We start from the raw sequence: 17,050 nt of genomic DNA, 5'->3' as shown, positions 1-17,050 counted from the left end.
GTGCCCGGTTCTAAGATGGGCAACAGAAGGCCATTCATATGCATAAAAGGTTGCCAGTATTTACTTTCGGTGAGCATTAACAGCAAAAAAGTCACAATTCTACCACCTTTCCTAAATATGATGGCAAAAAACTCAAAACCTCTTTTAGAAAATCTAAAAATCAACTACTATGTTCAAATACTAATTTTATTGGTTATAAATGCTGGAGAAGTAAAAGGGAATCGACAATGAGGCAGGTAAGCTCTTCTTGAAAAGAATCATCCTCTGCAACTGCCCAAGGTAAATGCGCACATGCTCTGGTTCAGTAGATTTCTTATGATTCCTCACATATTTCACACTGCTTTTTCTTTAATTTTTCTTCCTCACAAGACTGTTACTATTACGATTGTCACCTCAGCCTGTGCCATTATTCAGTTTATAACTGCTTTTGTTAAAGCATTATTTAGCAAGTATATGAATTCCACCTTTTTCTATTCCTTATTTTAAATAATTCTGCACAAACTTATATAAACGTTTCAATTTTTGTAGAAGTTAAAGTACTTACAAAAGCTGCATGCCTTCCACGAAACCCACGAGTACACTGTTGCCTCCACGGTTTCCAAACAATAAATCCCAAGAGATATAGAACAAACATAGATGTTTTCGCAAATGTACTGAAAAAAGGTTTGTTGTACTTCGTAAAAACATACTGTGGAAAGAAAATAATAGCAGTATCCAAAATTACCAGTTAGGTACGAATTCATAAAAATGAATGAACAGTTTCAGGTATATATACTCCATGGTAGTTTGGTTTCCAAAGTCATTGCAAATATTGGCACCAATGACGAAAAGATAAGTGGTCCTACCTATTCTGGAGACATCCACTCTCAAAGCATCTCAAATGCCATCTTGTAAGACACTATGCCACCAGAGGAAAGCTACTTTTTACTTATCAAGCAACACAGTGTTACACACTATATAACTCAAATAGGACCAAAGATACACTCATCTCTAAACATTTCTTAAACAAAAAAAAAAAAAAACACTTTTATAAGCAATAACATAGTATTCACAAACTAGAGAACGTTATTCTAAGTAATATTTCAGAATCAGTAGTGTTTACACCAGGTCATTGGAAAAAAGTTACATTAATAATAGCATGTTAAAACACAAACATTTGTAAATGCTTAATTTCAGAACTGTCACATAACATAATCTATTCAGAAACGTGAATTTAAGAAAAAATTATTACAATTCAATTTTCATTGCTAAAGCTCCACTTCAGGTCCTAAAACTTAAATAGCAGACCAGTTTTAAGATGGTGAATATATGAACTAGATTACAACACACTTGTCTGCAGTTACAGAGCTTAACTCCATGACCCATGAGTCCTTTAATCCAAGGCTTCTAGATGTTCCATACTAAAATCTACCATACTAACTTGTAATGCTACAACTTGTTTACTACTTCTCAGGAAAAGTTGAGGTGTTATTTTAATCAATATGGCAATAAACAAAATGAATTCCCAAGTTACAGTACGCATTTATTAATTTATGTTATTTCATTTTAAAATCGCCAATAATACCTGCTATATTGAAAGCAGGAGTCACTGAGTTGTGCGTGCTCATAACATTTAATGTATACAGGTTATTTCAGTAATCCAGTAAAGTAAGTAACTCCAGTAAAAGTAATTCAGTAAAGGAGGACACTGTCTTCCCTATACTGAAAACAATGTCAAACCTTACACTAGAATGCCTACTGAGTGTGAGTGACAATGTTTCCCCTGGAATTTTCTCTTAAATAGACTTTTATTTTCTTTTAAGGTTCACAGAACAATACTTACAGAAGTGAGTTCCGAGGAGGCAACCCATATCACATCAACAAGGAGAAGAATGACGATTCCTAGAGCCATTCGCCTGCGCTGAGAGGATGAACTGCTCTGGGAGCTCATTCGATTCATGATAAAAACCCACACCATTTGTAACCTGTCCAGTATTAATAAAGAAATAAAACCCAAATTATTACAAACAAGAATGTAAAACACGCTGGGTGCAGAGAGGACCAAGTATTCCATATATGAAACAGACCCAATATACCAAGAAGCAGATGCTTACGCTTGTTAAAAAGACAGATCTTTGATAGATCTGGCGTAAGACTTTCAGAGACAGCAGCAACAAAAATGTCAACCTAGGCTTTTCAAGAATTTATCTACCTTTCCACCACCGAAACAAGCAAAAGTAGGTAAAGCATAAAATGTCTGGAATTTTTATGCTGCGAGTTCTGCAAAATTTCAAACCAACGCATTTCTGTAAATTCAGATACTCTAGGCTTACAGTAGGAATTAGTTTGGCATGTTATGTCAAATACAAGTCAACTAACAGTAGTCAGAAACTTGTTTAAACTTTAGGATTCATCAAACATTTCTGAAGATATGGCAACACTTAATAAATTATGATCCCTCCATGTTTAAAATGTTAAAAAACACCTACTTGTAAGCTTACAAAATCACATCACACATGCACTTGAACTGTTTTAATATATTGTTTTATAACTTTTTTATGTATTGTTTTTATGTGTGTGTGTGTGTGTGTGTGTGTGTATGATAATTCATGAGGTACAGGCATGCACCAATCCCAGTAAAAAACTTTCAAACTTACAGTAAGCATATACACAACAGAAAAATTCGCCTGGTTAAGATAAAGCTCAGACATTTTGATTATGATTTTGACTGTGTCCCTGCTACGTTACACATAGGAATAATCACTTACATACACTTCATATGCTGAGACATCAAAACTACAGCCACAAAGTTTAGGTTTGTCATCTAGTACAGCTTTATCAAACCATACAGACTTGCCAGAAATCACAACATAAAAAGTTCAGATTTTGACAGACACAAGCCTATCAGCCTTTTCATGGACCTTAGAAATCTTTGTCCAAAGTATTGATAGAAAGGTCTCAATTACAGCAATTCTAGTGAATTACCAGGAAAGCCCAGCTCAGTTTAAGTATTTTACTCAACTGCCTTTTTTTTTTTTTTTTTTTTTTTTTTTACTGAAAGAGTAGGAGTATACTCCTATTCCTGCTCAACAGAAATTTCTGAAGAGAAAATGGATGAAGGAGATGAGCACTATAGCAGTGCACAGACCAACCTGCTCTCCTTTTCTCTCAGTAGGCAGAGTACTTCTGTTTTATTCAAATCACAGAGTAAACATGAGAACAGAAGTGCTTTTGTTTGGGTTGGCCAAAGAAGTGGTACATCCTGACTTTAGAGGGCTTGACTTTGTACAACTTACATCAAATAAAGTATTAATTTCAGTATTTTCAGTAAACATTAGGAGATCAATAAAGTACATCAAAAAAAATAAAAACAAAACAGAGGAGCTTTTAAAAATCTTGCTTGTGTTGTAACTCAAGTGCTAGTCACGAACGTGCCAGACCTATGTGCACTCACATTCACTAACACTAGTAGAAGATTCAGAATTGTGATACAGCTTTACAAGTGCTGACTGTAAGACCCAAACTTGGGAACCTTCAACTTTATGATTAAAACCTTCAAATACAAGCTTAGGTATATAACAGAGACGGACATCTCATACCTCTGTCCACTCATAGTAGAGTCTTTCAAATACTTCCTAATGAAACTCTGAGATATACATATGGTAGTTCTATGATTAACATTATCTTATTTTGGGTCTATTTTAAGAAAATGCATTAAGAGTTGATTCACTACAGAACATATAGCATACCTTGCCAATTATCACCATAAAAACCAAGCTCAATATCTATGAAAGAACTCAAGGAACTAAGAAGTAATTCACCTTTATGGAGCAAATCCTGACTCTTCCAATAAAGAGAGGTGAACTGCTTTGCTAATAAAGTTATTTGACTTTAAACTACACTACGCTTTGTTTTTTTCCACATGTCAACTTATCCTCACTCACTGCCTTTTCATTACTTGAACATTTTTGTATGAAGGAGACAGTGCCACAATATCTTCAGCAAGGAAGCTACAGCATTTTTCTTTCAGACTTGCCTATTCTTCAGATTAATTACTTATATGTTTACATGTGCACAAGTGCTTTTCAGACCACTACACTGTTTCCCACCTTTGTTTGCTCCATGACTCTCCTTTGCTATATACTCTCTGACACATTTAAATCTAGACACTTTTTCTTTCTCCATTTCTCAAAGGGCTTCGTTCCAAAGAAAAAAAAAATCATAATAGATCCTGAAGTATAATTACATCACTAGTTCTATGCTCACATATTCCATGTGTGGGCACTACTTCTGGATAATTATTCTGCTTTTCTGATAAAATGGTGGGACTGACAAAAGAAAGCAAGGTCTATAAGTGGATAGGAGCAACGTTATGAAAGACTCAGCAAGAAACTGCAGTTTTTATCCAATACAGAATAAAGAAGAAAACGTTTGTTTCCAAAGAGAAAATAAATAGGTATATTATTTTAAGCCCAAGTAACTGAACAGAAACATTTTGGTGCCTGAAAGCTTGTGAGTTTTTTGAGTTGTTAAGAATTAGTTTCATAGATATTATGTACTAAGCTCTATCAACTTTGCCTCCATTTTATTATGACTAATAGCCTACAAGGCATTGTATTACATTTTATTATATGTAGCCTACAGATCACCCACGTTTTCATAACATGCAGCCAAAATGGAAGCTGAGCATAAAGAAGTTCCAAAGAAGCTAGAAGAAAAGTCTCATTCCTTGTCAGGCTACCAGGTGACAAAGTAACAGTGGTAAGCTATAGCAGAAGAGGAAACTACTCCAGCCTTTCACCACTTACGTGCTGTGGGTAGGAAGGGCATAGGTAGCTGGAAACAGGAAGGAACAGCAGTTGCCTAGCGGATTTGAAATCTCTACATGACATGCTTACACAACTAGCTCTTCTGTTTGCACCACAAACTGTGTCAAAGCATACAGCACATATAATCTGTGCAGAGACTGTGTGCATTCTGTAGCTGCTGAACACTGTATCCAACCTGGCTGCGTTAGGCTCCTGCAAATTCCTCGCATTAGGATCCCTCAGTGGGAGTGAAGTAAAGGACAATAAAATTCCTTGTACTCTGCAGATTAGAGGTTATATATGAAGCTATTCAGAGTGTAACTACGTGTTACACCATTTCTTTTCTACCTACATGTAGATTTTAAAATTCAAATTAAAAAGCACATATTTACACCTCAAAAATGAGGGGTTTAGTATGTTACAGCAATAGCAGCTACTGCCTGCTCATCTGATTTGCAGAGTATCTGTTTAACATTTTTGTGTGCCTAATAAATCACTCTTTGCATCATTCTCCCATAATGAGAAAAAAATGCTTAACAAGAAGAGGTGACTACCAACTCGTGATCATATAGCAAGATGCATCTTCAAGCTAGCAGATGACTAAAAAATGGTTAAGTGACAGTACTAACGTGTCTATAACATGGTTTTTTAATTTGCATTTCTCTCATTAGGACAATGTCCTTTTTAGTACCTGATTTTTCATACCTCACCCACAATTTACCAAAAGAACAGCAGAACCCTACTGAAAGTTACATAAAATGTTTTAGGATTGAATTAAGACCTGTAAAACTTCATGCAGAATGCAAAGACAGGTAGAAACAAGTATTTGGGGAATTTTTAGACAGCCACATTATCCAACTTATTGACAAATCACTGGTATTTCCAAACTTGCAATGAAATAACAATTGCACACATTCTTTTATATTTGGCTTCTGCACATTGACAGCAATAAACTCTGATAAAAAAATAAAGCAGAAAGAATAAGCTTTATTTTTTTGCATACATACCTTCCACAATAAGTGTAAAAAACAAACAAAAAATGCTAACAAACTTCACATATCACGTCACAGTGAAGATAGTCTCCTAAAAAGAAAGACAAAATTTTGAAAAATGTTGTGGGTGTATATTAGACAGTTAGCTTCACAAAGTATTTTCTAAAATTGCAAGTTCAACATGCATCTACTGCAGCTCAAGTCCTAGATGTTAGAGATATACAAATATAGAACCTCAACAATTGGTTCCCATAAAAAATGCTGGGAGGACAACGCTGAATTGCTTGAAAACAGGATCATTTACTATCTTTATTTCAAAGAACACTGTCCCTTCCTTATTAACTGAATGCAAGAGGCTCACATGCGAAGGTGACAACATTTAGTTCTAATTTTATAAGCAATGCAGGGAAAGATCCTATTTCTCAAGCCTACGTTCCTAAGCAAAAATTGAAGTGTTAGAATTAGGAAAGCAGTGGAAGAGCATATAGGCTTTTCAGCCTTTAAAAAATCTAGACAGATGGTACACTTCCACATTATTTCTGGTGTAAGTGCATCATCTTTCCTTGATTTGATACAGTATTAGTATTATTTAACACACTTTTTTTTTTAATTGCTGTATAGAAAAGAAACATAATATATTAGGGACTGAGGAAAAGTGCTATACTATACAAACCAGGAGCCCATCTAATATCTAACCATGTGCAAATCCAGACATTAGCAAGTATATGATGCACAACAAAAGGATGCACAACCAAACTGGAACTGACAAACAAGAATAATAAAGCTGTTTTATTGCTCGAAAGTGCAGGAAGGTTTTTTCTTTTCTTATTTATGGAAATATCTAACAATTTTACATGTTGCTAATCACTATTTAGGGATGCCCTGTATCATATACCCTATATGCATGTATACTCCACATTAATGAGTCACAAATTAGTGTGTGAAAGAAGAGGTAGCAGTAAGGGCAGCACTAAATGTTTAGCTGAAATTTTGCCTTTGACTGCCTCTGAAGTTTGCCTGAAAGTTTATTAACTTTTACCTCCTACAAGAGTTTAACTGATGCTTCTCATTTATTTTAAAATAGATTAAGAGGGAGACTGTAAAAATAGATCACATAAGTTTATAATTCAGCCCCCACTAAACTCATCAAGATTTAAACACTGCTTAGCATCCAGCAAATTCAATCCCTTCACCACACAGTTTACTGAATGACTAAAACCAGTCAAAACAGTTTTGAAGATGTACTTTGAAGACACAGGCATGTGCTTATCCATGTCATATACCACAAACACAATGTACACACTGTACATTCTGATGCCTGTCTAGTTCAGTGCCCTCACATGCAAACAGCTGCCGGTCATATTTTCCTTATGCTATCAATGTAACTGGAGATTACAATCAGCATCTCAGATAATCAGGACCTAAACCGGAAAGTATTTATCCATACAAAGTTCAAGCTGTTTGTTCAGGCCTATTTATGTCCCAGAAGAAGTAATTGTATATAACATTAACAGAAATAAACAGAAAGAAAAAAGAAGTTGCTTAAAAAATCTTTTCTCCATGCACACTACATGAAATATTACTAAACTAAAAGATACCATTCAGTTGCTTATTTTCCATCCCTACTTAATCCACATTAGCTATACTCAAGTAACCACATTCAGGATTTACACCCAAACTTAGTTATCATGCAAGAACTGTATGTTACCCCCTATCAGCCCTCAAGATGTGCTGTGGGCTGTAGACCCAGTGGGGCTGGTCACACAGAACTCCTTATTAGCAAGAATAAACTGAGAACCACGCAAAAGAAGGGTCCTTCTCTTGAAAAAGATGGCTTCCCCATTATAAAACACTTAATTCATGAAGCGCATAAACCTATGATAAATTTAAGCTATCAGAAGACACATGGGATGAAATAGAAATGATGGTTTAGAAGTAAATACAATATTCCACCCTATTAAATCTAGTCTACGTTTGCCTTCTGTTTGCGTTATAGGAAAATATCATTTCCACGCGATATAATTTTAAAAGATGCTGGTTGAAATGAGACATTTGAGGGAATATTCATTTAAAATGCATTTCTTAATATCATTATAATTTTCAGCAAACAGCATGGCTATCTTTTTAAGTCTTTTAAATTTTATTTACCATTTCAATAGTGTTAGAGTTGGGGTTGTCATCTTGTAGAACCATTTTTCAGCCAGTTACATGAAGGTCTTCTGCAGAAGGAAAAAGAAAGTACTTAACATTCCTTGTCACGTCACTGTATTTTGTTTCTTAACATACCATATCCTAGATCACTTGAGTCACCACCACTTTAGTTTATGATGCTCAAAAAAATATATATTTAAAAAAGGTCTCTCAATATAATCCACAAAGTGTGTACACAACAGGCCTGTCCAACTCTTACTACACTGAAATGGAAGAAGAGACTTCTGAGGACAGCACGTATAACTCCACTACTGATATTTAATGTGCAAACTTGTTTCTGTAGCACTAAATATTTCCTTGGGAACACTATCATGTTTTTTCCACATTAAGAGTTCAACCCTAAAAAGGAAAACTACATGAAGTTCACAAAATACGAAATCACTCTTGATTTACTGATGATTAGGGAAGAGGTCATTACAAGTAAAATAAATGACAAAATCACTGCAGCACAAGATTATTGCCCCAAGCTGTTTTACAAAGAAAACAAAACCTCTGAAGAAGTACTTGATAGCAAGAATAACAAGAAACCCAGAAGAGAATCTCAGTCACAAGCTATGGTGTGGGCAAGTCAACTTGAAATTCTTCCTTGTATTTACTCAAGATTATTTCACGTACAATATAAGAGACAACATACCAAGATAGGGCTTGCACACAGAAGAAATAGTTTTAGTTTTTCCAGTTATACTGGCTGCTCCAATCATACAAGTTCTGGGATACAACCCCCCTCCTTGAATATGTACTGTCACCGTCAGGTGATTCTCACTTTGTGTTTGATTACTTTCAAGATAAGACAAACAGAGACACTGCTTTGACTAATCAGGAGAAAAAAAGTAAGCTGGCTGACATTCCCTCCTTCTACATTTGGAAATATACACTAAAGCAATGTTCAACTAACACGACTTCGACCTCTGCTGAGAGGTATCACTGAACGACAGTAAAAGCAAAAATCATCAAAAGAGATGGAAAGGTGAGACTTATGCAACATGCCAATCACACTCTCGTAAAGCCTGGTAATCTTCACTCAGGGCAAGTTTCCTGCAGAATATAATGAAGCAAAGGACTGAAAAAAAAGGAAACTGAACCAAGTTTTTCATACCAGTATTGGGTGCTAAAGGTAAAGATCACCATTCTTAGCTAAATGAAAAGTTAAACAAGCCCAAGATATGCACAGAAAACACATCAAGTTCACTACCAAAAAAAAAAAAAAAGAAAAAAAGAGAGAGAGAGAGAGAGTTTAATTTCACATAAAGAGATACTTTGGGAATCTGCTAGTGGACCATACTGGGAAATGTAAGTAATATTTCAAACTGTTATGGTACAGCTCGATCGTGGTACCTAAGGTATAATGTTAACACTTCTAAATGTTTCCTAATTCTGTACTTACTATTTCTGTGTATGCAAACTACACTTATGCAAAGTTTTTTCATGAATTTTGAATGCATAATACTGATCTATTGCCTAGGTAGCAGTGTCTATCAGCTTTTAGGACACCTAACCAGAGCTCCAGGTCCAGTCCGCCAGCATCCCAGCAGGGCTGCTGGCTGTGGGACACAAGCAGCTGGCACCACGGGAATTACAGAGTAGCTTCAGGTTGGCAGTGAAAGCTGACAAGAGAAACTGACATCGCCTCGCTTCTTCCTTTCCTTCCAATAAAAACAGATGAGGAAAATAATGTCAAGCTGCCAAAGCTCTTTAAACGTTATCGTGTGCAGAGCAGCGCACATCTGTTAAACACCTGCAGTCATACATTTAATACCAGCGCAGAATTGCAAGTGACATCTCCTTCATAGGTTACCCGTGTCATCCTGCCAGATCTAAACATATCGCACGTTGTCACGGGATAAACAGCCGCAGACCTTTGATAAGAACAAGCCCGGCAGCCTCCAGAACCGCACGTCGCCACCACCTGAAAGCCGAGCCTTGCAGGCAAGCGGGGAAAACCACCGAGGCCAGGCAGCGGCGTGCACGGCCCGGCCGGGGGCTTCTCCTGCCCGCCTGGGGCTCACGGCGGAGGCAGGACGGGCTCCTCCCGCCCTCCCAACGCCAACACCGGCAGCGGGGGCCGGGCCGGGCCGAGCAGGGGCCGCACGACCCGGGGAGGGAGGCGGCCCTACAGCCCGACGAGGGTGTGGGGCTTCTCCCGCAGGACCCCGGGGCGAGGAACGGCGGCTCCCGGCCGCGCACCGCCCGCTCGGCCCCCTCGGCTCGGGCACGGGGCGGGCGAGGCCTCCGGCCCGCGGCACCCCCCCGGCGGCAGGGCCGAGCGGGCGGGGGGGCTCCGCTGCCCGCCTCCCCTCCCCACCCACCGCCCGCAGCCGCTCGGGGGGTTTGGCCGCAGCCCCCTGCCCGCCTCGGCGGAGGTACCTGAGCGCCGCCGGGGGGGCCCGCAGCTACGACCGGCGGCGGCGGCGCCGCCCGCTGCCCTCCCCCTGCCCTCCCTCTCAAGATGGAGGCGCGGAGCGAGCCCAGCCCCGAGCACGGCAGCGACCGCCCCGTCCCGCCCCATCGAGCCGCCCGGGCTCATCGAGCCTCAGCTTCATCCAGCCCCTCAGCCCCGTCCAGCCTCCCGGTCCCATCGAGCCTCCCGGCCCCGTCCAGCCGCCCGCCAGCCCTGTCCAGGCGCCCCTCAGCCCGAAATGGCGGCGCTGGGGCTCCCCGAAGCCCGCAGGGGTTTGTCCCCTCTCTGTACAGCCCCCTGCGGGTCTTTTCTCCCCGCTGCCACCCCAGGGCTGCGTTAGGCCTCCAGGAGACGTCTGGAGGAGGAAGGGGCTGCGAGGTGCTCAGCAGAGCCCTGCCTCGCCGCCTGTGGTAGCTGCGTTGGCACGCTAAATAATGATAAATAAACAGCTTTGAAACCTTGCCGTTTCACTACAGCCAGATTTCTTCGGCTTGGAAAAAGGGGTGGTAAAACGGGGCTTTGGGTTGTTTCTTCAGAGGCATCGGTCACCCCCCTGCGGCTGGGAAGCGCCGTGCCAGGCTGTGCAGAGCAGGGCGGCTGCGGGCTTCAAAACCACAGCCCGCTCCCAGAACAAAAATGGGACAGAACAGCCTGGATGGAAAAGGATTTCCTTCGGCTAGAAGTCATCGTCCAGCATTTGTGCGGTCTCTTCCAAGCAGTGAGATACTGGAGGGTGATAAGCAGGTCAAAACCAAAGCGACGCACGGAGGGACAGCACAAGCTAAAGAACTAGATTGGAGAAGTGGGAGGGAGCTTGAAACTGGTACGTCAAAAAGAGGAAAGAAAGAAAAAAAGAAAAAAAGAAAAGAAAAAAAAAAAAAACAGTGAGCAAGGCCCTTGAGAAATGTCCTGAAATACACTGAGGTGACAGAAGCTTTGTTTCATGAAGACAGTGATCTTTACAGCCTGCGATACAAAATCTCAGAGGACCAGGAAGCAGCGACAACTAATTAAATTCTCAAAATAGATGGCTACTTCGCAATCAACGCAGTTTGAACAGAATAAAAAAGTGAAACTGTCTAGACAAACTGTTACCTTATGTTTGAGATGCATAAGGTGTTGATAATACAAAGAAAAGCTGCTTCTTAAGAGAAAAAGAACTAAGAAATTTTAGTCCTAATTAAACTTTTTTTTTTTTTTACTGACCCCTTCATTTCTTAATATATCTGTAGTTTTATTTGCATGTGGTAGCACTAAGAGACATCCAACAAGCTTGATGCCACATAAAACTGTTAGTAGTAGTATGATAAACAACGCTTGCCTTGAAGCATTTATAGCCTAAACAATACAGGAAACACAGTGAATTATGCTCTTGGTTTAAACTTTTTATTAAAAAAAATATTCTGAGTATATACTATAAATGATACTGTATTGATATGTTGTGTTTCAGTGCTTACTGTCTTCTGCCTTCAAGCAAAAAATATACAGAGTGGTGCTTTTATTAACAAATATTAACTTCACAACTTTCAAAAAAGATTATAGATAAAATGAATTAGTTAAAGCTGCAGAAAAAAAAAGTCTTCTAGAAATAGTGCTTTCTGTGGAATTTGGAGGAGCTGAAAATAATATAAAATGTAATTATGAAAGTGTGTACGCATCTCACAGCATTTAATTTTATTTTGATCTTCCACATCCTTCCTCTAAGTATTTATACTGCAACTTGGTAAACTTCCATGGCTTATCCAAGGTCACTTAGTTAATATGTGGCAAACCCTGAGAAGACAGCCAAAAAGTTATGACTACAGCAATGACAGAGAGACTACACATAACAGCTTTTTATACCTAATGGTGCTTTTACTAAAAAAGAATCTGAATTTTTTATGCACAACCTATTAAAATGAACTGATTGTTCTATAATTTACTAAAATCAAGCTGCATATGTTGACGTGAACAGAGAGAGCACCCACAGCAACACAAAAGGTGCAGGTTTCCAATGTTTTCTGTCCTACCTGATCATGCAGTGGAAGAAAAACTGAAAAAGGTGACCTCACCTTTGAAGGCCTAGCATAATAAAGCTCAGCTCAGTTTGTTGTACCTGGAAAGTGGAGGGACTGGTGCAAGGGATGGCAAAATATCTGGAGATGCACCAATTTTATGTATTTTCTTCTCAGTCTCTTAGTGGAAACGAAGGATATGAAATCCCAACTGTGAATTGAGACTGTCTTTCTGATTGTAGCTTCATATGTCCTCCCTTGTATGCAAGTTTTCTTCTTTATGAGGCTATGGAGTTCGCAACTCAGGGCAGCAACACAGCTAAATCCAAGCTGGTATTGTTTTGGTTTTAAACATTTTGACCAAGGCAGGCAAACTGCAGATCTTAAGGTGGAGTGCCAGACATTTCTTCATCACATGATGACGCACTTAGGCTGTGGTTCTTGAGGCATTTGAATAAAAATGGGTCAACATTGTAAGAAACCCACAGGCCTGCATTTTTTACACTTAGAAATATCACAGGACTCATATTTTTAGCTCTTGACTAAGTAATTTGCTTCCTATTGTACAAGTACACATGATGATCTTGTGTCTTCTCCGAACGAAACTATGATTTCCCCTTTTTTACTGTTTCTTTTAGAGTTAGTTTGAGTAATCCCATGTAATATAACTCTAAGTATATTGCCAGTATACACATATTGCATATTTATTTCTGTTGTGGTGAATATTTTACAGTTACATAAATAGCACATTTATAGGCAAGGCAAAATTACATCTACTTCCCAGCTGCACTGTAATATTTTCATAAGAGAAAATATCCTTGATTTTATTTTACAGACCTGCTAAATTGCATTTATAAAGAGAATTAGAATTTAGTTTCTGCTCTTGCATGTTCTACTTACAAGAACGTAATAGCTGATTTGGATGAAATGGATCAGATCCCAAAAAGGAAATGTAATACTTCAATAAGTCTCACATTAGAATTTTATAAATGAAATTTTATTTGTTTATTTTAGATAAATGCTTTCTTCAGAAGGATTTGGATCAGATCTTTGATGAATAAGATATAAAGGACAAAGCGGCAGAAGAAACTCTATTAAAATTTAAACTGAAAAACTCAGTTTCGATCAATTTCTTTTCTCCTTGGGGGAAGGACGCAGTCCAGATGTGCAGGGCTAGACTTGATAGAGAACACAGCAGAGTATTTTCACTGTTCTGTTGGGTTAGACCAAAAATCCATCTACCTCAGAATCAGGTCTCTATGACAACTGGTAATGGATACCTCTGAAAAGGGTATCAGAAATGGGGCAATTACACAGGAGTTGTTTCTATGGAACATCCTTGTGGGTTTTAGAAATAAATGGTTTACAGCATCCTTATCTGGAAGTCTGTAATTCAGCCAACATATTTAATAGCCCCTGATGGACCTATGAACTTGTCTAATTCCCTTGTTAAACCCAGTTGTACTGTAAAACATTAACTGCTAAGGATTTATTTAGGTAGTTTCTCAGTGTAAAAGAAAATGCTTTGTTTTGCTTTCTTAGCCCACTGGTTAATAATCCTATTGCATAGCTTCTACTAGTTGTTCCACTTCACCTTCTTTGCACCATTTGTGTTTTAAAGTCATCATAGTCATCCTCAGCTGTCCCTGATGTGTCCTAACATCCTAAATCCCACTTTGCATGAAACCACCACTGCTTCAGGCAATGGTTCTATTGCTCAACTACCTTTGCTGCCTTCCCAGATTTCTGATCCAATTTCTGAGATACTGAAATTAAAACTTCAAAACCAGGGCATATTTTGAGTTAGGCTATGATAGTTATGATTTCCACTTTGCTCTCAGTCCTCTTTTATATATTTACTAATGTTTTGTATTTTCTACCCTTGCTGAGCTGTTATGTGGTTCCTATTACCTGTTTCATCATATGACAAAGCTGTAAGATTTCAGTGCTTAGAAATGTATTATTTGCAATAAAATGTATGCTCATTAGTATGAAAACTACCAGTACTTAAAGGAAAAATGTTATGCTGCAGATGTCTTAGAAGCAAAACCCACAAATATTTTTGCAATGTAGCTTTTTATCAGGTATTGCTTTTAATAGCTTTAGAAAATGAACTGGACTCCAGAGCCTTTTCTGCTTCCCACTGAACATTACTTGCAAATATTATCTACTAATAAGATTACTAGTAAACAACTTGTCTGGCATAGTTGTTATCACTTACTTGAGTCTCTTTACTCTTACAGGCTTATTATTATTGTTATTATTTTGGGTAATGGGATTTCCCAAACTGGAAATACTACTAAATTGCTATTATTCAATTATTTTCAGTTGATAAATTGTGATCATAATTAATTTGTTAGAAAAGGCAATTTAAAAGACCATTTGGAAGCCTATCCAAGCAAAACAAAAAGTAAATGGAAAGTAAGCCTTCAGAAGTGCTCTGAATCCCAGATTCACCATGTTATTGAGAAAAGTAATAAGCTTAGGAAGGGACTGCATGTGTAACCTTCACATGTGTTGGCAAGAAGGGAGTAATTTGAATACCAAAGCGAGCTGAAATGCATGTGTGGGTACCTGCTCTGTCTGGAGATTCAATTAGAAAAAAAGAAATATTTCTTAATGGAGAGCTGAATGTGATTTTTACTTGCACTGAATAAAAGCAACTTGCTAAAAGTCAAGCCAGGCAGTTTCCTTAGCACAATGCTACAGGGTTTGGATATAATCTGACCCTGTATGTTCAAGAGAACACAGAACAGATTTTGATATTTGTGCTTTTGTACATTCCTGTATGAATAATCCCAGTGATTCACTGAGGCTAATTGCAACATAAGGTACGATTGAAAGTGAATTGAAGTATTGCCCAATATGCTAATAGTTAACTGATCCCTTGCTGGGCATGCGTGATATTCAAGATAAGTCAGGCATTCTCTTAAAAAGGGCCTAAAGCAAAGGAACAAATGTTCTGTACTGATTCTTGCAGTATTACCAGTGTTACCATGAGAGGCATACTGTGTATGTAGGTTCTATACGTATCACATGCAAAGGGATTAAACTGGAAGTTATCCCGCAGGGAAATCCAGGAAAGTTTCTGTTTTTCACATCCTATAACGTAAAAAGTAGCTATAGTCTTTTCAGTGCAGACTCTTAAGTTACACCAAAACCAAAAGTTTATCAGATGAAAAACTGCACTGACAGAGATATGGATTTTGGGCTTTGCCAGTTCCTTGTCTTCAGATAGTAAGGTTTCAAAATATTTTGTCATTAAAGGTTAAGCTAGCTGGCTCTCAAGTTGGAAGGCTTTCAAGCTGGCACACCAACTTGAAAAGGCATGTAGTGCTCCAAATATGTATTTTAATGTCCTCGTTCTTACAGTAAGGGCTAACAAAATTCATGTTACCTGTTTGTTTGTTTGTTTGTAAAATGTTGCCCAACCTAACACATTCATTAATAACATTTGCCACAGTATTTACCTAGTACAGTTGTTCAAAAGCAGCAGAGTGAATTAAACACTTGGATAAAATGCTTGTTGGTTTTGTTATACATGTATTTAAGATACTACACACAAGCACATTCTCACAAATTTTCTGTGGTCTTCTTCAAAGACATCCTTATAGTCCTGATGATGTCTGACACAACATTGTAGAACTGCAAATCAACTTTTGTTATTTTTATGTTTGATTAAAGTATTATTTTTGGAAAATTCCCTGCAGTCTTTCAGCAGGACAAGCAAGAAATGTCAAGTTCACAGAAACGTGTTTAGAGTTTCTTTCTCTATGTATTACCAAATAGATTGAATAAACCTATTGTAGAAGTACAGAGCATTCAGAAATAGTGCCTAGAATTTTTTTTTCCACTTTTACGCATGCAGCATTGTCACTAGGAATAGATTTATTTTGTATGGAACACAATGTTTTTGAAGGGTTTCCACTGTTGACCTACTTGACTAATAGTCAAACTTGGGCTCCACATACTTGTGATAATTGAAAAAGATGCTGCATGCCCCCCACTCTGTTGGAGAGAGCATTCCTTATTCTGCTAGAGAGGAAGCAGACACATTATTTAACCCATCAGAGAGGATATTTTTAGTTATGTCTCATTTTGTCTGAAGCAAATTAGGGAGTACTTATTCATGGCTTAGCCAATGGAACTGTGGATACTATAATATCCAGCTAATTGGAAAGACTGGTGCCATTTTTCACTAGGACTCTGCTTGATCCAGAGAATGGCATCTGTCTATGTGACTTGCAAAGTCTCCTCCCCTAGTTTCTTGAACTAAATACAAAATGAATAACATGGCACTACAGCGATATTTGTGGTCTTTTTTTTTTTTTTTTCCTTCTAAAAGCTAATCTGAAAGGTCAGTAGTTTGGATCAACTGAAGAGCATATTTTTTTTTCAAAAGCCACAAAACAAGGAAAAATACCCAAAAGGTATAATGTGAGTGTTTCTAAAGCATCCTCTTGTGAAAAGCAATTTAGAATGCGAGGTCAAATATTGGCAGCAAAACCTTCTCAAAAGGTGGTGAACATCTGTTAAAGTCCGAACAAGTGTTTCAGAACAGAGACTAACTTGTTTACCTATCATAGATTCAATTGCTTGCAGCTTCAAATGTCTGAGTAACTCTAAAGGCTTGTCACAGCAGGGCTTTTGCTCAAAAAGCCATGGCAT

General features: G+C 38.2%; 1 protein-coding gene across 2 annotated transcripts in view; it reads right to left on the bottom strand.

The window, feature by feature from the left end:
- Nucleotides 1-10,487, bottom strand: part of SLC35F5 (solute carrier family 35 member F5) — a 35,158-nt gene extending 24,671 nt beyond the window's left edge. The window contains exons 1-5 of one of the 2 annotated variants that reach the window (XM_068687299.1): nt 10,355-10,487; nt 7,928-7,998; nt 5,795-5,870; nt 1,823-1,964; nt 545-688 (exon numbers count right to left, since the gene is read on the bottom strand). In XM_068687299.1, coding sequence (XP_068543400.1) covers nt 545-688; nt 1,823-1,957 — 279 coding nt within the window. In that variant the 5' untranslated portion in view covers nt 1,958-1,964; nt 5,795-5,870; nt 7,928-7,998; nt 10,355-10,487. Of the gene's footprint in view, nt 1-544; nt 689-1,822; nt 1,965-5,794; nt 5,871-7,927; nt 7,999-9,846; nt 10,133-10,354 lie in introns of those variants that run through there. The other variant, XM_068687300.1, reaches the window with a different exon arrangement.
- Between the last annotated feature and the right edge of the window lie 6,563 nt (nt 10,488-17,050).

Source organism: Anas acuta, chromosome 6 (assembly GCF_963932015.1).
Source record: "Anas acuta chromosome 6, bAnaAcu1.1, whole genome shotgun sequence".
NCBI lineage: Eukaryota > Metazoa > Chordata > Aves > Anseriformes > Anatidae > Anas > Anas acuta.
The sequence above is the reverse complement of the archived record's forward strand: the minus strand, read 5'-3'. Positions and strand labels throughout refer to the sequence as shown.